A 24,838-nucleotide genomic window follows, 5' to 3' on the forward strand; every position below is an offset into this window, starting at 1 on the left:
AAATCTGAAGGAGAGTCTTGCTGAGTGGTTTTCTTGATGAGTGCAAAAACCCGAATCTCTCGGGTCATGAGATTCATGGAGACACAAGCACACAGGGCTCAGCCAGGATGTGCAATGTGATTGATGGTGCGGTGTGACTGATGGGCCAGCACACAAAACCCGTGACGTACACCTGCCTGTTCCCTCTGCAACAGCCATTCTAGCTAGACCGTTGGTTGTTCAGTTGCTAAGTTGTGTCGACTCTTTGTGATCCCATGGACTGCAGCACGCCAGGCTTCCCTACCCTTCATTACCTATCTGAGTTTGCTCAAACTCATGTCCATTGAGTCAGGTAAGGTGGTCTGGTATTCCTATCTGTTTAAGAAAATTCCTCGGTTTGGTGTGATCCACACAGTCAAAGGCTTTAGCATAGTCAATGAAGCACAAGTAGATGTTTTCTAGGAATTCCCCTGCTTTTTCTGTGATCCAGTGTATGTTGACAGTTTGATCTCTGCTTCCTCTGTTTTTTCTAAATCCAGTTTGTACATCTGGAAGTGCACAGTTCACATACCACTGAAACCTAGCTTGAAGGATCTTGAGCATAATCTTCCTGGCATGTGACATGAATGCAGTCATACGGTAATATGAACATTCTTGGGGATTGGCATGAAAACTGATCTTTTCCATTCCTGTGGTCACTGCTGAGCTTTCCAAATTGCTGGCATATTGAGTGCAGCACTTTTAACAGCATCATCTTTTAAGATTTGAAATAGCTCAACTGGGATTCCATCACTTCATTAGCTTTGTTTGTAGTGATGCTTCCTAAGGCCCACTTGACTTCACACTCCAGGATGTCTGGCTCTAGGTGAGTGATCACACCATCATGGTTATCTGGGTCATTAAGAGGTTTTTTGTATGTTCTCCTGTGTATTCTTGCCACCTCTGCTTAACATCTTCTGCTTCTGTTAGGTCCATACCATTTCTGTCCTTTACTGTGCCCATCTTTTTATCAAATGTTCCCTTGGTATCTCCAGTTTTCTTAAAGAGATGTCTAGTCTTTCCCATTGTATTGTTCTCCTCTATTTCTTTGCACTGGTCACTTAAGAAAGCTTTCTTAATTCTCCTTGCAGTTCTCCTGAACTCTGCATTCAGATGGCTATATCTTTCCCTTTCCTCTTGGCTTCTTTTGTCAACTTTCGTAAGGCCTCCTTAGAAAAGCAGTTTGCCTTCTTGCCTTTCTTTTTCTTGGGGATGGTTTTGGTCATGTTAAAGTGTCTTTGAAGAAACTTAATATGGGAATGCAACATTCCACTGAACTCTTTATATGGGAAATTAAGAGCTGTAAAATTCCTTAGAACATTGGCAACTGATTTGAACTTAGCAAACAAGTTCCTCTATTAAGGCAGAAAACCTGTTAAATGGGATTTTGCACAGGGATGCTGTTTAAAAAAAAAAAAAACAAAACTGGTAAGCTTACAGTACAAATGTGGAAAAACTTGCAGTGATAGCACTTTCTGCCCTTGGGGCCTAGTGCCTCAAACAGTTCATTTGCCCCTTTCCGTATCTGCCTTTGTATACTATCGGCTGCCCAGCTGAATTGGTCTTGCCCTGAGATTCATTCCCAGGAGTAGGGTGACGAAGGTTGTTGAGAGAAGAGCTCAGTGATGTCTGATACTTCCCAACTGCAGGCACTCCCGGGGCTGAAGTTCAATCCTCTTGGAAGCCAGGAGGATTGTGTTGGTCAGCAGATAGCTCTGAGTGTTTCCCATGGTTGTAGAAGTTAAAGAGAAGCAACAGGAGTTCAGAATTTTGTGGTAGGGACTTTCTGGTTTCCTCTACTTTCTGTGAGTAATAATAATGTAAATAGGATAAGCTAAGTAAACTGTAGATACACTTACTAAGCATCTGCCATGATGCCTGCAAGTAATACCATTTTTTGAAAGAAGAGATAGAGGTTCAGAGAGGATAAGTATCATGGTGGAATTCGAGCCTAGACATTTTAACTTTAGAGCCCAAAGGAGCTTAGCTTCATTTGTTGGCCCCTGAGATTGATTTTGTAGTCAGGATTATAGCAGCATTAACATATTTTTACACATACCTTTGTTTCCCAAAGAAGTGCTAGGTGTTGGGGGAAAAGGGACTCTTACAGAAAAGATGCCAACCCAGAAGTTCTGTTTATTTAGTACGAAAAAAAGATAGAATCATACTGATTACAGAACCACTTTGCAAAAAGTAGAAGATATTAGAAAAGTCACCATTTTATAAATGCTGTTGTGGTCAGGTGGGCATTAGTGGGTACATTAAACAAAGACTTATTGGGGAACTGGATATTCTGAAAACATCACCTTATAGACTGCTTATTAACTAAAAAGAGACAAGTATTTGTTCACAGTAGAGAAAATCTGGCAGACACCAGATTAGCCAAGTGATAGGACTCGCCTTCACCAATAAAGGTAAAACCTGACATACGATGTAGCATGCTGGAAGGACATAGCATCACCTGTGTACCGTTCCTACCAAAAACATTTACTTCGGAGATATAATCGTGAAAAAACAATCAGACAAATCCAGATGGAGGGACGTGTTTAAAATATGTTGCCTGGACTCATCAAAAAGGTCAGTGTTGTAAATGTCCGAAAGTGACATTGAGGGATCTGCTTTAAAGCAGAGGAGACCGACGAGACAGCTAAGCACAGGGCCCACAAGACCAGATTAGGTACTGAGTGCTCGGCTGAGCTAAATAGTTGTGAGGCTCATTGGAAGCAGGCAGAAATATTTGAATATAGACTGTATATTGCAGAGCAGTGTCATATCAGAGTTCAGTTTCTTGAATGTGATAAATGAATTATATCCATGGTAAAGTATTTAAGAAGGAAATGTAATGGTGTTTGCAACTTACTGTCAGTTGGTTCAGCAAACACATACAGAAAAGGTGAAGTGTTACCTCACTTCAGTTGACAGATGTTTAGTTGACAGATCTAAATAAAAAGTGTGTTTAAGTGTTCATATAGTATTGAAACTATTCCGTAGGCTTGAAAATTCTCAAAAAATTTATTTGAGTTGTTTATTAAAGTAGCCATACTCAAGCAGGGGAAACATTCACATTAAAAATGATAATGGGGAAAGCTTTCAATAAAACAGATGAAAGCAGGGATCACAGAGAGGCTTTTACTTAATTGGTATCTCTGGTAAATTAATCCTGGCTACTGAGCATGTTGAAATGAATGGGTTTCTGAGGCCATATTCATGACTTAGCATTGTTTGCCAAGGGCTTTAATGTGAGAGTGGTGGTCGATGTTCCAAATATCTGTCATCTTTCGTTAAATGTTTGTATCGTTACAGTCAAATTAGGTCCTTTGCTGTTCAGTTGCTCAGTCATGTCTGATTCTTCGCCACCCCATGGGCTGCCCCCTCCGGGCTTCCCTGTCCTTCACCTCCCGGAGCTTGCTCCAACTCACGTCCATTGGGTTAACGATGCCATCCAAACGTCTGGTTCTCTGTTGCCCCCTTCTCCTCCTGCTGTCAGTCTTTCCCAGCATCAGGGTCTTTTCTGATGAGTTGGCTCTTTGCATCAGGTGACCAAAGTATTAGAGCTTCAGCATCAGTCCTTCCAATGAATATTCAGGACTGATTTCCTTTAGGATGGATTGCTTGGATCTCCTTGCAGTCCAAGGCACTCTGAAGAGACTTCTCAAGCAGCACAATTCAAAAGCATCGATTCTTCAGTGCTCAGCTTTCTTTATGGTCCAATTCTCACATCCATACATGACTACCGGAAAAACCATAGCTTTGACTAGATAGACCTTTGTTAGCAAAGTAATATCTCTGCTTTTTAATATGCTGTCTAGGTTGGTCATAGCTTTTGTTCCAAGGAGCAAGCATCTTAATTTCATGGCTGGAGTCACCATCTGCAGTGATCTTGTAGCCCAAGAAAATAAACTCTGTCGCTGTTTCTATTGTTTCCCCATCTATTTGCCATGAAGTGGTGGGACCGGATGCCATGATCTTTGTTTTTTGAATGTTGAGTTTTAAACCAGCTTTTTCACTCTCCTCTTTCACCTTCATCCTCTTCCCTTTCTGCCATCAGGGTGGTTTCATCTGCATATCTGAGGTTGTTGATATTTCTCCTGGCAATCTTGATTCCAGCTTGTGCTTCATCCAGCTCTTATCAGTCATTACTTGATCTAATCGTAATTTTATCCTGAGCTTACATTTTTCCTGCACTGATACTCTCCCCGCAACAGAAACTGGCTTCACGAGTCTTTACAAGTCTTTAAAAGACAGCTTCACAAGTCTTTAAAAGTCAAGTGTCTGAGGCAAACCTTAAATTAGGATCTTTGAGCCAAGATCTCATTTATGGGTGGGGCGTGAGGAAGTCATGGACCTCTGCTGAGATTAGAAGGGAGTACACTACCATCAGATTCTCTAAGGGATTTATGAGCTAAAACGAGTGGTTGAGAGCCTAGTTCCTTTGCTGGTATTCTGACGATCTGCTGTTTTTCACTTTGTTTGACCAGCAGTGTTTTAGTGTCCTTTCCTGTCGCTCTTTCCAGGCCCCTGCATTATAGTAGTATTTGGCTCCTCTGTCTAGTCCCTTTTAAGATTCTTTGTTGCCCTTTGAGAGCAGTTGTAGTTTTCACATAATCAAGAGCAGGTGTAAAGGAAAAACCTCCTCCGTGTGTGTCTCCTTTACTACTCACAAAGAAAACTTCCCTTCTGACACTTCTTTCTGGTCACGAAATGTTTGTGGGGTTTTCCCTGTACCGAGCGATTTTCAGCACCTCTAGCTGGGTGTCCTGTAATTCAGTTTGATTCTGACAGTATCTGCCTGGTGTTAGCGTCAGATCCCACAGGTGGAGAGCTCAGTCCCACAGGACACCCCAGCCGCGTTGTCGCCACGCCAGAAGCCAGTTGGCAGTCCAGGATTGTCACAAGTGCTTCTGACCCACCAGTTATATGCTGTGATTCCCTCAACCCCTTCCTTCTGTCTGAAGTTGTTAGAATGGCTGATAGAAATCTGGGGGAAGCCTAACATTTACTGGTTTGTTATAAAGATAAAGGGTAAAAGATACACAGGGCAGAGAGTGTGAGCAAGGGCGCTCTGGCGTGCTGTCCTCCACCTCCTCCGTGTGTTCACCGGCCTGGACATTCGTGGATCCCCGTACCTTTGGGTTTTTATGCAGGCTTCACATTTCTAGTCCCTCTTCCTTCCCAAAGGACTGGGAGATGGGGCTGAAAGGTCCAAGCTCCTCATCGCGGTTTGGTCTTTCTGGTGACGAGCCAAAGATCCTGCTGCTATCCAGGAGCTCACCAAGGTTCACCTCATTAGAACAAAAGACACTGCCGTCATCCAGGGGATTCCCAGGGATTTAGGGACTCTGTGTCAGGAACCGAGGTGAGAGACCTAATATTAGAACCAAAGGTGCTCCTAGTGCTGTTACTTAGGAAATTGCAAGCGTTTGGGAGCTTTGTCCCAGGAACCAGAGACAGACACCAATATATATCTTTTCTGTTATTTCACAGCAGAATGTTATTTCCATTCTCTTTGGGACGTGGACATTAAGGAGCCTTGCTGATAGTATATAACTCAATAAATATTGTTGAAAGGATGGTTGAAATAATTAAATCTTTCTTTTCCCAAACAGCTTTCCATTGAAATTAGGTGGTGCTCACGTAGTGTTTTAATGAACGAAATTACATGGATCAGTTCCCTCAGCTACCTTTGCAGCTTTCCCAGCTCCTTTTCCAGCTTGAGTCTTCAAGAGGGAGCCTCAGAATTGATTTCTAAAACTGTTTGTACCTGGTGTGATTATAAAGCAATGAGACTGATTGTCATGTGTCGTTTGTGGGATCCGTCTCAGTTACTTTATAGCCATACCTGGTATCTTACACCACAGAATATTGCGTGTTGAACAGCATTTTAAAATCACTCAAGGTTTCTAACTGGAAATTTTAAATGGTTTAGCATCATTTTAGATTTTTTTCTAACTTACTGATCAGAACTCTTATATCAGAAAGATAATTAGATGTTAACTTGTTGCTTTAATTTGTAGTTTTCTTTTTGGGATTTTAATCAGTATTCTGATAAACTGTTTATTGAATTTCTTTTCAGTTGTAAACGGTCTTTGTACATTGTACAAGGGTAGTCCTTTCAATTGAATATTATAAATGAAACATATAAATTGGGGTGAACAAAAGAGGAACCTTCCCCTAGTCCAGTGTACACATAGGACCTAAGATAGTTTCAACTGTTACTGATTAAAGATACCACCATTTGGCATTTTGCTGTTGACACTGTTACCAAATTTCGGTCCTAAGGCAGTGAAATGATGAAACTGTATATCCTGAGCTTCTGCTTCTTTCTGCTCCTTGTGCTAGTTCTGCACACAATAGGTGCTCCATGAATGTTTATAAGAAAAGGTAATGCCAGCAAGCACCAACTTTTGTGTTATAAATGACAGTGTTTTTCTCCTTTTCATAAGGAATTGGGGCTCTCTAAAGCACATTTAAGATGGGAAAGGTTTTACAGTGAAACCTGCCGTGGTTTCCGTCACATTTCTATTGCCGTGCAATACGATTCCCAGGTGGCTCAGTGGTCAAGAATCCGCCTGCCAATGCAGGAGACGCAGGTTCGATCCCTGGGTCAGAAGATTCCATGGAGTGGGAAATGGCAGCCCACTCCAGTATTCTTGCTAGGGAAAGCCCGTGGTCAGAGGAGCCTGGCGCTTTTCCCGCTTGGCTGCCGTCCACAGGGTCGTGAAGAGCTGGGCACGACTGAGCGGCTGAGCATGGCTGCTGGATAATACAGTGTTGTGCACTGTCTCCTATTACATTTGGCTGATTTAATGGTCTGTCTTTCAAATACAGCTGTAAGACAAATTAATACGGCTTTTACCACTGCAGTCATTTTATGCTTTAAGTGTGTTTGTTTAAATCTTAAGTAGTGCACATCAAATTTCTTTTCCCACTTGGTGCCAGCATGCCCAATTACAACTTCATTTCATGTGAATCTGCAAAACCTTGCCATTAGCAAAAATTGCAGTAGTTTTTCTAAGTAACATTTTTATATATTTGATATTCTGTAAATTTTAAATGTCACTTGAGTATATATATTTATTTTACATTACAGGCACTGGAGATATTATTGCTGTCATGATTACAGAATTGAGGGGTAAAGATATATTGAGTTATCTGGAGAAAAACATCTCTGTACAAATGACAATAGCTGTTGGAACTCGAATGCCGCCAAAGAACTTCAGCCGTGGCTCTCTAGTCTTCGTGTCAATATCCTTTATTGTTTTGATGATTATTTCTTCAGCCTGGCTTATATTCTACTTCATTCAGAAGATCAGGTATACAAATGCCCGGGACAGGAACCAGGTGAGCTATCAGTACTCTATAGTGATTAATGCTTACTGGCCGTAATTCATAAACATCTGTTGTAATCGTACACAATATGAACATCTTTTCATTAAAAAATGGTCAAAAAACATATCTATATAAGTGTTTTAAGGATATTTGAAAAACCTAAATGGAGAAATTATTAAGTTTATAGTGATCACTTGGAATATTCCCAGTGAATGGTTAGCTTAATATTAGAGTGGGATATACCTAATTCTAGTAATTTGAAAAAAGATTGCAAAGTTGCATTTTTAAGCTGGTAACATTCGTTGTCAGTAGCAGGGGAGTTGGAAGGATGAAAGAGGGAGACTTTTCACTATATATACTTTTGTTCCATGTGAATTTTTTTTCCCATGTGAATTATCTGTCCTGTTTAAGCTTAGCCACGGGCATTGATGAGGTCAAAAAGGACCAATAGAAGAGATGTGTCTCTCTAGTCAGCCTGGAAATCACGTTGACCAGCACAGCCTAAGTACTCAGTATTAAGATGAATAAGGGCACAGGAAAAACAGTATACTGCCCTGTAGTAAAGGACTTGCAGATGGTTCTCTGTCACTTTGTTACTTATTAATAGTTTGTTTGATGTGCTACATACAGAATATGTGCCCTGGAGCAGGTGTAAGATGTTAGGTCCCAATCCTAGGTATTTCTAAGAAACTAAGAAGTAAATACTTTGGCCACCTGATGCAAAGAGCTGACTCATTTGAAAAGACCCTGATGCTGGGAAAGATTGAGGGCAGCAGGAGAAGGGGATGACAGAGGATGAGATGGCCGGATGGCATCACTGACTCAATGGACATGAGTTTGGGTAGGCTCTGGCAGTTGGTGATGGACGGGGAGGGCTGGCCTGCTGCAGCTCATGTGGTCGCAGGGAGTCGGACACGACTGAGTGACTGAACTGAACTGAACTGAAGAAGTAAATAGTGTGGAGCATGGTTTGAAGCCAGTTTTTTTTATTATTTTTGGCTGCCTTGGATCTTTGTTACTGCACACAGGCTTCCCTTAGTTGCGGTGAGCTGGGGCTACTCTCTAGTTGCAGTGCATGGGCTTCTCATTGGAGTGGCCTCTCTGGTTGAAGAGCACAGGCTCTAGGTACGTGGGCTACAGATAATGGGCTCATTAGTTGGGATGCACGGGCACGGCATGTCCAGGAAGATTTCACATGCTGTGCCCATGTGTCACAACTGTTGAGCCCATGTACCTATATGGGACATGTACACAATGGAATATTACTTGGCTATTAAAAATAGTGCATTTAAGTCAGTTCTAATGGGGTGGATGAAACTGGAGCCTATTATACAGAGTGAAGGAAGTCAGAAAGAAAAACACCAGTACAGTATATTAACACATATATATGGAATTTAGAAAGATGGCAGTGATGACCCTGTATACAAGACAGCAGATGTAAAGAGACACAGATGTAAAGAACAGACTTTTGGACTCTGTGGGAGAAGGCGAGGGTGGGGTGATTTGAGAGAATAGCATTGAAACATGTATATTATGATAGGTGAAAACTATCGCCAGTCCAGGTTTGATGCATGAGAAAGGGTGCTCAGGGCTGGTGCACTGGGAGGACCCAGAGGGATGGAACGGGGAGGGAGGCAGGAGGGGGGGTTCAGGATGGGGAACACATGTAAACCCATGGCAGATTCATGTCAATGTATGGCAAAAACCACCACAATATTGTAAAGTAATTAGCTTCCAATTAAAATTTTAAAATAAAAAAAATTTTTTTATATAACAGAATTCTCTATTCAAACAGGGCACCTATAAATCCCTATAGGGGATGGTGCAAGGTGGGGGTGTGTAAATTTTTCATCCTTCCTCATTCTAATGAAAAGAAGCATAGACTTTGGTATGGAGTTCAAATCCTGACCTTACTACCAATTTGCCACAGTCCCTCTTGCACAGTTTACATAGCTTCTCAACTTGTTTCTGCATCTGAAAGTATATATAAAACATCTGAAAAGTATAATTTATTGAACATTTGTGTGCCAGGCTCTGTGCAGCATCCTACGTCTTTGAAATTTTTATCATGATAATTTTTATTATTTGTGATTTCAGGCCTACAGATAGTTGTAAAAATAGTATAAAGTATTTTCTTGCCCTAATTCTCCAGCTGTAAACATTTTACCTTTTTTCCTTTTCTACATGTATCAGTTCAGTTCGGTTCACTTGCTCAGTCATGTCCAACTTTTTGCGACCCCATTGACTGAAGCATGTCAGACTTCCCTGTCCATCACCAACTCCCAGAGCTTGCTCAAACTCATGTCCCTCGAGTCAGTGATGCCATCCAACCATTTCATCCTCTATCATCCCCTTCTCCTGCCTTCAATCTTCCCCAGCATCAGGGTCTTTTCCAGTGAGTCAGTTCTTCACATCAGGTGGTGAAAGTATTGGAGCTTCAGCTTCAGCATCAGTCCTTCCAGTGTATATTCAGGACTGATCTCCTTTAGGATGGACTAGTTGGATCTCCTTGTAGTCCAAGAGACTCTCAAGAGTCTTCTGCAACACCACAGTTCAAAAGCATCAATTCTTTGGCACTCAGCTTTCTTTATGGTCCAACTCTAATATCCATACATGACTACTGGAAAAACCGTAGCTTTGACTAGATGGACCTTTGTTGGTAAAGTGATGTCTCTGCTTTTTAACATGCTGTTAAGGTTGGTGATAGCTTTTCTTCCAAGGAGCAAGTAAGTGTCTTAATTTCATGGCTGCAGTCACCATCTGCAGTGATTTTGGAGCACAAGAAAATAAAGTCTGTCACTGTATCCATTGTTGTCCCATCTATATATGCTTCTTTAAGAACTATTTGAGAGTAAAGTTGGGATAAGATGTCCTTTTACACTTAAATACTTCATTGTATATTTTCTAAAAGCAAGAACATTTTCTTATATAGCCACAATATGATTATCAAGATAATGAAGTTAACATTAATATCATTGTCTGATCTATATACCTTTTCTAAGTTTTGTAAAATTGTCTTAATAATGACCTTTATAGGAAAGAAAACCCTGGATTGGTCCAGTCAGATTGTTTGTTGTATTCAGTTGTCATGTCTCTTTTAACCTGTTCATGACATTGACATTATTGAAGATTATAATCCAGTTGTTTTGGATTTGAGCTTGTCTGATGTCTATTCCTTCATGATTAGGTTCAGGTTATCTTGTGTTTTTGTCAGAAATACCTCCCAGGCCCTTACATTTATTAATTTTTCATTTTGAGATAGTTGTAATTTCACATACATTCATAAGAAATAATGCAGAGAGATCCCAAATACCCTTCGCCCATTTACCCCTAGATGTGAAATCTTCCCTAACTATAGTAAATATCACAACCAGGATATTGATGTTGATACAATCCACTAATAGTCAGATTTTACCAGTTAAACTTGTGCTGGTATGTGTGTAGCTCTTTGCAATTTCAGGTGACTGCCATCACAGTCCAGATACAGTCCTGATATCACAAGGATCTGCCGGGGTCCAGCCCCGGTGATAACTTGGTTTACGTGGAAAGCCAATAAAGTTTCAGACAAGGAGCTTGCACCATCTACGTTAGGCCGCCGGCGTCCTCCTGAATAGCGGGGGGTTCCCCACCTTGGGCTCCCCCTCTTGTGGATCTTAGAAGCTGGGGCAAGTAAGTAGACATGGCGAGCCTCCAGATGGGAATTCAGCCTGAAAATAGAGTAAAGAGGAGACACGGGGGAAACCAGTCCAGTGACTGGCCCGGCCTCTATTGTCTAGAAAGGCCTTTTATACCTTTTTGATTGTACATAGATATCAATGGGTAATACAAAATTATGTGGCGTTAGCAGCCCAGACTCTTATCAAAACGAGGCTTTTCTCTCTGCATACAAGTCTTAGGTGATTTACATCATCTTCCGGCCAGAAGGGCCAATTAACATTTTACAGCCTTTTTTCTGATAAGGGTTTGTCAACCAGAAGACTTATTTGTGTTGTTCTTCCCAAAGTCTGGTGCCACTCTCAGAAAGCACTAAATAAAGTTACATTCTTACATAACAAAGATGCAGCAATTTATAACAAGTAAAAGGAGTACAGTGATTTATAACAAAAGAAAAGCAATTAACTCAAAAGTCTAGTGTTGTTAACATCAAAACTACTATGTATCTTTTTCCATATCCCATTTACATTGATTAACATCCTCCCAGGTGCCTAAAAGATAAAGAATATGGAGGCCTGGCGGCAATCATTGAGTCAACAGTGAAAACCCATCACCAAAATGATTTTTAGCTCTTTAGAAAAGGCTCTGTATCTTTAAGATGCTTTAAGCTTTGTGCTTCTCGAGGTTGGGGGGCTGTAAGCAATTCACAAGCTGTAAGAGGTCCAGGGGAACCTGTTAGGCAAGCTAGAGAGTTATCAGAGGGGGTTTAACTGAAACATCCCTTTCAATGCAGAAGACTAAAGCCCTGGGTTGACTTTTTCCAGAGAATATCAGAAGAGTGGAAAAGCAGGCAGATTCTTATTTTGGGGGATACATGCTCAGGAGATACCAGGGGGAAAACCTGAAGTCTGATTAGCCTTGCCATCAGAGCTCTGCCACATAACCTTGTCATGGGTGGAATTCCTCACGCTGGCTCCAGGCAAGGATCCTTTGTGCAGCTTTTTTGATAGTCAGCCATAGCCACCTCCCTCTCTCCTACACTGTGCCTAACCCCTGACTGCACTAGTCTGTTTCCCCACTCTATAGTTTTGTTGTGTCAAAAATGCTATATAAATGGAATCATAGAGTACTTAACTTCTAGAGTTTGGATTTCTTCATCTAACATATTCCCTTGAGATCGTCCCAAATTGTGTGCATCAATAATTTATTTCTTTTTATTTGTGACTAGTATTCTGTATCTTGGATGTACCATAACTTGGTAACCAAGTTATTTCCCATTTTGGCTAGTATAAATAAAGTGACTATGAACATTCGTGGAGAGGTTTCTGCATGAGCATGAGTTTTCATTTCCCTGGCATAAATGTTCAGTAGTGTAATTTTTGAGTCATTTTGATAGGTGCATATTTAATGTTGTAAGGAATTGCCATTCTCTTTTCCCAAGCAGCTGTACTGTTTTATGTTCCCAGTTCTTCTGCACCCTTGCCAGCATTTGGTGTGGTCACTGTCTTTCATTGCCGCCATTCCGATGGGTGTACAGTGACATCTCTGCGATGTTAGTCTGTGTCTCCCCAGTGACTGGTGGTGTCGGCCATCCTTCCCTGCCCATGCAGGCAGGGATCCTTTGTGCAGCTTTTTTGTCTGCCCATGCAGACACCATCTGCATGTCCTCCACAGTGAGAGGGTTTGTCTTTTACCCGCTTCTACTGCTTCATTTCTTACTGTGGAGTTCTGAGTGTTCTTTATACATTCTAAATACAAGTCTTTTGTCACAATTATGGTTTGCAAATGTTTTCTTTGATGGTCTTTTGAAGAGCAAAATTTTTAATTTTGGTGAAGCTTAATTTATCAGTGTTCCCTTTATGAATTGTGCTTTTTCTGACAAGTGTAAAAATTCTTTGCCTAACCCTGGATACCAAGATTTTCTAATTCTTTTCAAAAAGTTTTATATTTTATATCTGACCCATTTTAAATTACATTTTATATAAAGTGTGAGGCTTAAATTGAAGTTCCTTTTTATACTTAGGTCTGTCCAATATTGTACCTTTGTCAAAAAACTCAGTTGGGCACATTTGTGTGGGTATATTTCTGGGTTTTCTGTTTGACCCATCCAGTGTCTATGTTCATACCACACTGTCTTCTTACTTAAGCTATATATTATGCCTAACTATTGGGTACAGTGATCCCTCCCATTTTATTTTCCTTTTCAGGATTGTTTTATCTATTCTAGGTCCTAGAGTCTTTTCATACAAATTTTAGAATAAGTTTGTCTCTGTCTCTATCAAAACAAAAAAAAACTTGCTGGGATTTTGATGTGAATGCATTAAACCTATTGATAATTTGAGAAGAATCTGTATATTTATTATGTTAAATCTTTCAGTTCATGAACCTTGTTTTTCCATTTTTTTAGGTCTTTTTTCCCCTTTTAATAGCATTTTATTCTTTTCAGCATATAGATCCTCTCACGTTTTAAGTTTATACCTAAGAATTATGTTTTGTTTGGAATGACTATAAAAACTAATGTAATAGCAAATGGACTCTAGATGTGTTTTTACTTTCAGGTTCCACATGTTTATTTTAAGAATATCAAAACGTGATTGAATTTTGTATATCAGTTTTATATTCTGCAACCTTGGTAAACTCACTTATTATAAATTGCTTGGGATTTTCTGTATAGACAATCATGTTATCTGCTGCTACTGCTGCTGCTAAGTCGCTTCAGTCATGTACAACTCTGTGTGACCCTATAGACAGCAGCCCACCAGGCTCCTCTGTCCCTGGGATTCTCCAGGCAAGAACACTGGAGTGGGTTGCCATTTCCTTCTCCAATGCATGCATGCATGCTAAGTCACTTCAGTTGTGTCTGACTCTGTGTGACCTCATGGACAGCAGCCCACCAGGCTCCTCTGTCCACAGGATTCTCTAGGCAAGAATACTGGAGTGGTTTGCCATTTCTTTCTCCAAATGTTATCTGCAAATAGTGACTATTTAAATTGTTCCTTTCCAACCTCAGTGCTTTATTTCATTTTCTTGCCTTATTGCAATGGCTAGAACTTTCAGAAGTATGCTGAATAACTGTAATGGAAAGAGTGGGCATCCTTGCTTGTGCCCAATCTTAGAGGGAAGGGTTCAGTCTGTTGTTGTTAAGTAAGTTAATATGTGGATAACTGCCACGTTTGTTACCAAGCTGAGGAATTCTCTCCCTCTTTCTAGTGTGCTGAGAATTTTTATCACCAGTGGGCGCTTGACTTTGTCATGTGCTTTTTATGCATCAGTTGATGTGATCATATGATTTTTTGTTTTCTTCTTTAGCCTGTGGTGGATTGCATTTGTTGATTTTTGAATGTTGAACAAGCCTTGCATACCTGGAATAAACTGTACTTGGTATAGTCTTATATACCTGGAATAAATCCCACTAGGTTATGGCGTATAATTTTTTGTACATTGCTGGATTTGATTGGCTAGTACTTTGTTGAGGATTTTGGTATTTTAAGTTCATGAGAGATACTGGTTTGTAGTTTTGAGGGAGAAGCTGTAAAAACTTAATTTCTCTAATAGTTAAAAGAATGTTTAGGTTGTGTTTCATCTTTTTGGGGGATTTTGAGAAGTTGGCCCATTTTTTATATATTGTCATACTTATGAATGTAAAATTGTTCATAGTATTCCCTGTTCTTTTAATGACTGCAGTGTCTGTACTGATATTTCCTGCTCATTCCTGATTTTAGTTATTAGTAGCTTCTCTCTTTATCTTCACTCTTGAGAAATTTCTCTTTTTTAAAAAATTTATTTATTTTAATTGGAGGCTAATTACTTTGCAGTATTGTAGTGTTTTTTGCCATACATTGACATGAATCACCCATGGGTGTACATGTGTTCCCCATCCTGAGCCCACCTCCCACCTCCCTCCCCATCCCATTCCTCTGGGTCATCCCAGTGCACCAGCCCCGAATACCCTGTATCATGCATCGAACCTGGACTGGCGATCTGCTTCATATATGATAATATACATGTTTCAATGATATTCTCTCAAATCATCCCACCCTCACCTTCTCAATTTTATTGATTCTTTTTAAAAACAAGTTTCCTTGAATTTTAAAAGATAGGAACTTAGATTATTTATTTGAAAACTTTTCTCTTTCTTGTTGTAAGCATTTACTGCTGTTTTCTCTCATCACTATTTTAACTGTGTCCCATATGCTTTGATATCCTCTATATTCGTTCAACTTTATGTAATTTTTTTCTTCTGAGACTTCCTCTTTGACCTGTAAAACACACTTATTTAGAAGTGTTTTGTTGAGTTTTCACTTGTTTGGAGATTTTGCTGTTGTCTTAGTGTTCAGTTCAGTCACTCAGTGGTGTGCCACTCTTTGCGACCCCATGAATCACAGCACGCCAGGCCTCCCTGTCCATCACCAACACCCAAAGTTCACTCAAACTCACGTCCATTGAGTCAGTGATGCCATCCAGCCATTTCATCCTCGGTCGTCCCCTTTTCCTCCCACCCCCAATCCCTCCCAGCATCAGAGTCTTTTCCAGTGAGTCAACTCTTCGCATGAGGTGGCCAAAGTACTGGAGTTTCAGCTTTAGCATCATTCCCTCCAAAGAAATCCCAGGGCTGATCTCCTTCAGAATGGACTGGTTGGATCTCCTTGCAGTCCAAGGGACTCTCAAGAGTCTTCTCCAACACCACAGTTCAAAAGCATCAATTCTTCAGCCTTCAGCTTTCTTCACAGTCCAACTCTCGCATCCATACATGACCACTGGAAAAACCGTATCCTTGACTAAACGGACTTTTGTTGACAAAGTAATGTCTCTGCTTTTGAATATGCTATCTAGGTTGGTCATAACTTTCCTTCCAAGGAGTAAGCGTCTTTTAATTTCATGGCTGCAGTCAGCATCTGCAGTGATTTTGGAGCCCAAAAAAATAAAGTCTGACACTTTTTCCCCATCTATTTCCCATGAAGTGATGGGACCGGATGCCATGATCTTCATTTTCTGAATGTTGAGCTTTAAGCCAACTTTTTCACTCTCCACTTTCACTTTCATCAGGAGGCTTTTTAGTTCCTCTTCGCTTTCTGCCATAAGGGTGGTGTCATTGCATATCTGAGGTTATTGATATTTCTCCCAGCCATCTTGATTCTAGCTTGTGCTTCTTCCAGCCCAGTGTTTATCATGATGTACTCTGCATATAACTTAATGCAAAGTTGCACTCATCTCACACACTAGTAAAGTAATGCTCAAAATTCTCCAAGCCAGGCTTCAGCAGTACTTGAACTGTGAACTTCCAGATGTTCAAGCTGGTTTTAGAAAAGGCAGAGGAACCAGAGATCAAGTTACCAACATCTGCTGGATCATCGAAAAAGCAAGAGTTCCAGAAAAACATCTACTTCTGCTTTATTGACTATGCTAAAGCCTTTGACTTTGTGGATCATAATAAACTGTGGAAAATTCTGAAAGAGATGGGAATCCCAGACCACCTGACCTGCCTCTGGAGAAACCTATATGCAGGTCAGGAAGCAACAGTTAGAACTGGACATGGAACAACAGACTGGTTCCAGATAGGAAAAGGAGTATGTCAAGGCTGTCTTTAGTGTTACTGATTTCTAATTAGATTTCATTATGATCAGAGAAATACTCTATATGATTTCAGTTCTTTTAGATTTGTTGAGATTTGTTTTATGGTCTCAGATCTAGTCTGTTTGGGTGAATGTCTGATGGGTGCTTGGGGAAAAAGTGTATACTCTGCTATTGGGTAGAATTTTTTGTAGATGTCGATTAGATCAGTGCACTCAGCTTGCTTTTAAGAGGTCAGGGAGGGGGAAGTTCACTTTCCCAGTGGACCCTGCTGAAACCATTGCAGGAAGAGGGGTGTAGTGTTTCCTTTGGTGATCTGCTAGAGCAAGATGTGTGTAGCCCACTCTTCCTGGTACTTGAGCTTGGGGAAGCAGGCTCTTTTTTTGGACTAGGGTAGGGGTGGGGATCTGTTCCTGTGGGCAGTACCAGATTGGAGGCTTCTGCAGCATCTTGTGTGAGACATATGAGGCCAGGAAACTCACTACCCAGTATTCAAGTCTTAAGGCCCCTAGGCAGCTCACCTCCTCTACCTTTCAGAGACTTTCTATGCCGGTTTGTTGTGTTTTGTCTAGGGCTTTTTAGGTGTAGAGGGGTGTACCTGGGAAGAATAGGGCCTCTCCGTTGTAGGAGAACTGAGAGTTCCTGTAACATCTCTCATGATTTTTGACTTGGATATAGGTGATTTGAAGTGATAAAGGGATATTAGATCAAAGGGTTAACTGATCTAAAACTATGACACTTTCATAGAAAAGATTATTGGGTATGCATGTATAAAATAAAGTTTACAGCCTTAAAATAGAATGCACCAATTTGCTGAGATTTTTGACGGAATGAATGCCTGCTAAGTCACTTTAGTCATGTCTGTCTGCGACCCCATGGACTGTAGCCCACCAGGGTCCTCTGTCCATGGAATTCTCCAGGCAGTAATACTGGAGTGGGTTGCCATTCCCCCCTCCAGGGAATCTTCCCGACCCAGCAAAGTCTCTTATGTCTCCTGCATTGGCAGGCAGGTTCTTTATCACTAGCGCCACCTGAGAAGCCCTTTTGAGAAAGAGAATAGCCATAAAATCGAGTTCTGATGAAATGGAGGGATACACAGTCAGATCAGCAATAAGAAGTTGACAGCATTTATTTATTTATCTTCAAAGCACCTGGCAAGAAATTCTATCCAATGATATCTGAAGAAAATAGAAGTCAGCTGAAGTTCTTCAGCTTCTTTGAATGGCAGAAGCATAGCATTGAAGTGTTCTTTTACCCACCGTCTTAATAACCAGTGATATTGCCTTCTTTTTCAAATTGAAAATTTTAACCAATATAATATATGGATATGAGTTTTAAGAATAAATGGTACTGCAGAGTTTGGTTCCTTGCCTGTTCTTTTCTCCTTCTAATTCTTGTTTCCCAGCAACAAGTCATCTCTTTCAACTCTTTTTCTCTCTTCCTTCTGTTACTAACTTAACTAACTAGCATGCTGTACCCCTTTTTAAAATAAATTTAAAGGTGTCTTTTAAATGTATTGTTGCCATTATGGGAAACTAAAAGTAAAATGCTCAAGAGTAGTTCTAAAAGGGTGTTCTCTGCAAGCAAGCCCTATAATGTTGGTTTGAAGGTAGTGCTTCTCAAGGACTTTTGAAAAAAGCAGATTGTTTACCCCAGGAGCCTGCTCTTTAGTAGTACTTTAGTTAGCACCCAGCATGGACCCTGTGTATAATGAAGGACTCAGCATAGTCACCATCTGGTGTAGACCGCAAACGGAAACTGGCTTTGTGGCTGACTGCACACAGACTTCCTAAGCATTCTTTCCCAGACTCGACTATAGCAGAGTCTGGTATTCTGACCTTTGTTCCTCCTTCCATTTTTTCCTAAGGTTGAGAAGCAAATTTGATGACATTTCATTTGGCTTGAAAAGCTTAGCTTGTCAAAGTTAAACACAAGCAAAGGCGGCAGCACCTCAACTGGTTGAAACCTTTTGCTATTTTAAAAGAGAAACCAGAAGTGTTCACAAAGAAAAAAAAAGTAAGCTTAACGAGAGACTCATTTTCTCCCAGAAACTGTCATCGTGAAGCAGTTCTTTCTATAGAATATGCTATCTTTTAAAAAGAAGTAGTTAGATTGTTAAGTGAAAAATGAACGTTACCTTGATTTCGAATGGATTACTCTCCTCAGTATCAGATAAGTATGATGACGCCTCGTGCATGGCAAGTTCTGTACATTGTTTTCAGTGTGTTATTGTTGTTATCTAAATATTATTGATTTGGAGAGAACAGGGAAAGCAGATAAAACCAGTATATAAGCTCGTAATTAGAAAAAGAATATGCTACCACAGAGAGCCATTTGTTGTAAATAACTTTCTAAGCACAGTGCAGTGTACACAGTTGATTCCGTTTTACATGTGAAATAAGAATCTAATGCTTTGGCTTTTTAGATCGCTTTCAGATACCTGTGGTTGCTCTTCCTGAAAATTTGTTAGAATACATCTAGATGCAAACAGATCAGATGATGGCTAATGGTAAACTTAAATGTCACCTTATAATAAGACAGTGATAGTTATTTCATATGAGAGGCTAGATATGTGGTATGTTTTATTGAAAGGGTACTTAAACTTTTTCACAATTACATAGTTAATATTGTACCCTAAATCTCAAAGTGGTCGAGTTTGACAAACCAGAACAATAAAACTTTTATTTAACTATTGAGGAATAAGGTAGATATTAGAAAAAAATTCCATAACCTAGGACTACTGAGTTTAGAAGACCTTCTTATGAAACTCCTGGTGAAAATGCATACGGTTTCCAAGGTACTTAAAACTCATTAAAGCTTCTCTCCAGAATGTGTATACCGTATTCTTAGACTTCCTACATATCTGAAGGCTACTGAAGGTGAAACATGCTTCTGTTGCCCATTTTTATCTTGGAAGATAGCTAATTGGAAAATGGACTTGTGTGGGACAATATGGATGTGCATTGAATACTCTTCAGAGGAAGACTAGTACTTTGCGTAAATAATCTTTGAAAAGGGTGGGTCTGAAAAGTCTTTTCCATCTAGACTGGAGGGGAGAAGCTGCATTCTGTCAAGGTTTTCCCGTAGGAATAGATTATGTAGTCAAAGAGACAGATTTCTTCATTATTGGATGGTAGATTGGGTTTCATTATGTTTTTTAGGGACTAACAATTCCAGAACTGGAAAAAGGAAAATAGATCTTTAAACTGAGAATGTATTATTTTACCACTTTTTAAGTACATTGCAAGTTACTTAACTTCTTTTTCATGTCCTGCTATTCTGATCAATTTACATTGATAAATATCACTTTCCGTATTCAGAAGCTATATACCTTCTAAATGTTATATCTAAGTTTAAGACTTTGTTTTCCTAGCACAGAATATTCTCTTGAGATCAGAGTGTTTCTGAGACATTCAGTTCTACGTCCTTGGCATTTACCATAGGGCCTGGCATGTCACAGTATCTCAGAAAATGCTTAAATGAATTACAGAATAAGAGTGCATTCTATTGGGAAGGCAGACAGGTATGATCAAAATACTGTGTAGTTTAAGAGTTATTCTTTTGGGGCAGAGTGATATTACTAGAGTGATATCACAGAGAAGGTAGTGAAATTTGAGCTGAATTTTAAAGGATAAGACTTCATCAGACAGAAACTGGGCACAAAGGCAAAGGGATTGTTTTCACAGAGCTGTGGGGAGCTGAAAGGAGAGACAGCAGAGTTGAATCACATCAGAAAAAGGGAGGAGACCTGAGACTGAACCTATCCTGGGTGAGCATATTGACTGTGGAAGATGAAGGGCTTGACTCTCGTGCTGAAAGATTCAGACTTTACTCTAGAAGCAGTAGGAGTCATCAGAAGGATTTTGGTTTTTGTTTTCTGTTAAGGACAGGCTTGGGGGAAAGAGTTCCTAAAGAGGAAAATATTGAAGAGCAAAGGAAACTAATATTAATAAAACAAGGTTTTATGTACAGAGCTGGGAGAAGGATTAGGCCACAGACAGGTGGTTACCTTGGAAAAGCACTGGGAATACTTTTTCTCAGAAAAAAAGGGAAAAGGTAATAGTGATGAGAGAATGAATGAAAGAAGGTGCTTTCAGTTACTTCAATCAGGGAAAAATTATATTCACAGCACCTAGATTTCATCAATGTCTAAAAGAAGAAAATCCAACTATCTGCTAATGCAGACCTAATTCTGAATCTGTGGGAAAGTTTTGATGATTGAAACAGAAACCTGAGATGAGTCTCATTAAAGTGACCTACCATCAGTCCACTGAGAACCATCTCATTGTGAACAGATTATTCCTGTTAAATGAAGCAGTATGTGTTGTTTTAAATTGTTTTCTACCAATTTGAAACTTTTGGACTCAGTGCATCCATATGTAGAATACTGTTCACGTTATTACTGATGTCTTTACACAAGTGAAATAAAAAAATATGGCCCTTGATGATCAATATCCCTTTATATTTTATAAATGGGAAATCTTTAGGCATATAGGATGGAAAAATGAACTGGGCTGGAAAGTCAGGAGACCAAAGGTTCTGCTCTCAGCGCTTTTACTAGCTTTAGATAAATCACCTCACTTCTCTCTGGCTTTGGATTTTCTCCTTTGTAAAATAATACATCCGTCTGTGGTTTTGTCCCATTCCATAATATTCCGCATGTAATGAGGTGGAAACTTGAGTAGCCTTGTTACCTAAAGTACAGAGAATATGAGTGAGTGGATAGAGGGTTATGGGAAATGCTTTGGAGCTAGGGTTGCTGTTTTATACTTAGGTTTTGTGTGTGTGCTCAGTTGCCTCTGACTCATTGCCCGCCAGGACTGTAAACCTGCCAGGCTCCTCTGTACATGGAATTTTCCAGGCTTGAATACTGGAGTGGGTTGCTCCAGGGGATTGTCCCGACCCAGAGATCAAATCCGAGTTTCTTACATCCTGTGCAGTACTGGTAAATTCTTTACCACTGCATCACCTGGGAAGCCATACTGAGTTTAGTGAGTCTCAAACTGCAGTATGCAAAAGAATGGTATGAGGACACTTTTCCCCTCCCCCTCCTCTTCTCCTTTTCCTCCTCCTCCTCCTCCTTCACTTTTAAAAACTGCAAATTCCAAGACGCCTCCCCCTCGAGCAAGAGTACATAGAACTATACCCAAAAAAAGGTCTTAACGACCCAGATAACCACAGTGGTGTGGTCACTCACCTAGAGCCGGACATCCTGGAATGCGAAGTCAAGAGGGCCTTATGAGGCATCACTATGAACAGAGCTAGTTGAGGTGACGGAATTCTAGGTGAGCTATTTAAAATCCTAAAAGATGATGCTGTTGAAGTGCTACACTCAGTATGTCAGCAAATTTGGAAAACTCAGCAGTGACCGCAGGACTGGAAAAAGTCACTTTTCATTCCAGTCCCAAAGAAGGGCAGTGCCAAAGAATGTTCCAACTAAGGATAGTTGCACTCATTTCACATGCTAGGAAGGGTCTACTCAAAATTCTTTAAGGTAGGCTTCAGCAGTAGATGAACTGAGAACTTACAGATGTACAAGCTGGGTTTCGAAAGGGCAGAGGAACCAGAGTGCAAATTGCCAACATTCGTTGGATCATGGAGAAAGCAAAGGAGTTCTAGAAAAGCATCTACTTCTGCTTTATTGACTACATGAAAGCCTTTGGCTGTGTGGATCACAACAACTGTGGAAAATTCTTAAAAGAGATGGGAGTACCAGACCACCTTAGCTATCTCCTGAGAAACCTGTATGCAGGTCAAGAAACAAGTGTTAGAAGTAGACATGGAACAACTGACTGGTTTGTCACCCTGCTTATTTAACTTCTATGTAGAGTACATCATGTGAAATGCTGGGCTGGATCAATCACAAGCTGGAATCAAGATTTTCAGGATAAATATCAACAACCTCAGATACGCATATGATACCACTCTAATGGCAGAAGCAAAGAGGAACTAAAGAACCTCTTGATGAGGGTGAAAGAGGAGAGTGGAAAAGTTGGCTTGAAATTCAGTATTCAAAAAACTAAGATCATGGCATCTGGTCCCATCATTCCATGGCAAATAGAAGGGGGAAAAGTGGAAGCAGTGATGTTATTTTCTTGGGCTCCAAAATCACTGGAGACTGGGACTGCAGCAATAAGATTAAAAGATGCTTACTCCTTGGAAGGAAAGCCATGACAAACCTAGGCAGCATATTAAAAAGCAGAGACATCACTTTGCCGACCAAGGTCCATGAACCTAGTGGAGGTGATGGAATTCCAGCTGAACTATTTCAAATCCTAAAAGATGATGTTGTTTAAGTGCTGCACTCAATATGCCAGCAAATTTGGAAAACTCATCAGTGGCCACAGGACGGGAAAAGGTCAGTTTTCATTCCAATCCCAAAGAAAGGCAATGCCAAAGAATGTTCAAATGACTGCACAGTTGTACTCATCTCACACACTAGCAAAGTAATGCTCAAAATTGTCCAAGCTAGGCTTGACACATGAACCGAGAACTTCCAGATGGTCAAGCTGGATTAAGAAAAGGCAGAAAAACCAGAGATCAAATTGCCCACATCCGCTGGATCATACAAGAAGCAAGAGAATTCCAGAAAAACATCTGCTTCTGTTTCATTGACTAAACTAAAGCCTTTGACTGTGGGGATCACAACAAACTGTGGAAAATTCTTAAAGAGTGGGGATACCAGACTACCTTATCTGCCTCCTGAGAAATCTTTATGCAAGTCAGGAAACAATAGTTAAAGCTAGACATAGAACAATTGACTGGTTCAAAATTGGGAAAGGAGTATGTCAAGGCTGTGTATTGTCACCGTGCTTATTTAATTTATATGCAGAGTACATCATGAGAAACGCTGGGCTGGAGGAAGCACAAGCTGGAATCAAGATTGCCGGGAGAAATATCGATAACCTCAGATATCCAGATGACACCACCCTTATGGCAGAAAGTGAAGAGGAACTAAAAAGCCTCTTGATGAAAGTGAAAGAGGAGAGTGAAAAAGTTGGCTTAAAGCTCAACATTCAGAAAACTAAAATCGTGACATCTGGTCCCATCACTTCATAGCAAATAGGGGGAAACAGTGGCTGACTTTATTTTTTGGGCTCCAAATCACTGCAGATGGTGACTGCAGCCATGAAATTAAAAGATGCTTACTCCTTGGAAGGAAAGTTATGGCCAACCTAGATAGCATATTAAAAAGCAGAGACATTACTTTGCCAACAAAGGTCTGTCTAGTCAAGGCTATGGTTTTTCCAGTGGTCATGTATGGATGTGAGAGTTGGACTGTGACGAAGGCTGAGCGCTGAAGAATTGATGCTTTTGAACTGTGGTGTTGGAGAAGACTCTTGTGAGTCTCTTGGACTTCAAGGAGATCCAACCAGTCCATCCGAAAGGAGATCAGTCCTGGGTGTTCATTGGAAGGACTGATGCTGAAGCTGAAACTCCAATACTTTGGCCACCTCATGTGAAAAGTTGACTCATTGGAAAAGACCCTGATGCTCGGAGGGATTGAGGGCAGGAAGAAAAGGGGATGACAGAGGATGAGATGGCTGGATCACATCACTGACTGGATGGACATAAGTTTGGGTAAACTCCAGAAGTTGGTGATGGACAGGGAGGCCTGGCGTGCTGTGATTCATGGGGTCGCAAAGAGTTGGACACGACTGAGTGACTGAACTGAACTGAACGGATGAAGGTGAAAGAGGAGAGTGAAAAAGCTGGCTTAAAAGTTAACAAAAAACTAAGATCGTGGCATCTGCTCCTGTCAGTTCATGGCAAATATATGAGGAAACAGTGGAAACAGTGAGAGATTTTATTTTGTGGGGCTCCAAAATCACTGCACATGGTGACTGCAGCCATGAAATTAAAAGATGCTTGCTCTTTGCAAGAAAAGCTAGGACCAACTTAGAGAGCATATTAAAAAGCAGAGACATTACTTGGCCAACAAAGGTTCATCTAGTCAAAGCTATGGTTTTTCCAGTAGTCATGTATGAATGTGAGTGTTGGACCATAAGGAAAGCTGAACGCCGAAGAATTGATGCTTTTGAGCTGTGTGTTGGAGAAGACTCTTGAGAGTCCCTTGGACTGCAAGGAAATCAAACCAGTCATAAAGGAAATCAGTCCTGAATATTCATTAGAAGGACTGATGCTGAAGTTGAAGCTCCAATACTTTGGCCACCTGATGTAAAGAGCTGATTCATTGGGAAAGACCTGATGCTGGGAAAGATTGAGGGCAGGAGGAGAAGGGGGTGACAGAGGATGAGATGGTTGG

General features: G+C 40.5%; 1 protein-coding gene across 3 annotated transcripts in view; it reads left to right on the top strand.

Moving 5' to 3' along the window:
• The window catches only part of RNF130 (ring finger protein 130), a 139,278-nt gene that overhangs the window by 56,905 nt on the left and 57,535 nt on the right, over positions 1-24,838 (top strand). For all 3 annotated transcript variants that reach the window (XM_069590388.1, XM_069590389.1, XM_069590390.1), the window contains one exon: positions 7,109-7,359. In XM_069590388.1, coding sequence (XP_069446489.1) covers positions 7,109-7,359 — 251 coding nt within the window. The remainder of the gene's footprint in view (positions 1-7,108; positions 7,360-24,838) is intronic.

This window comes from Ovis canadensis, chromosome 5, assembly GCF_042477335.2.
Source record: "Ovis canadensis isolate MfBH-ARS-UI-01 breed Bighorn chromosome 5, ARS-UI_OviCan_v2, whole genome shotgun sequence".
In the NCBI taxonomy this organism is placed as follows: Eukaryota; Metazoa; Chordata; class Mammalia; order Artiodactyla; family Bovidae; genus Ovis; species Ovis canadensis.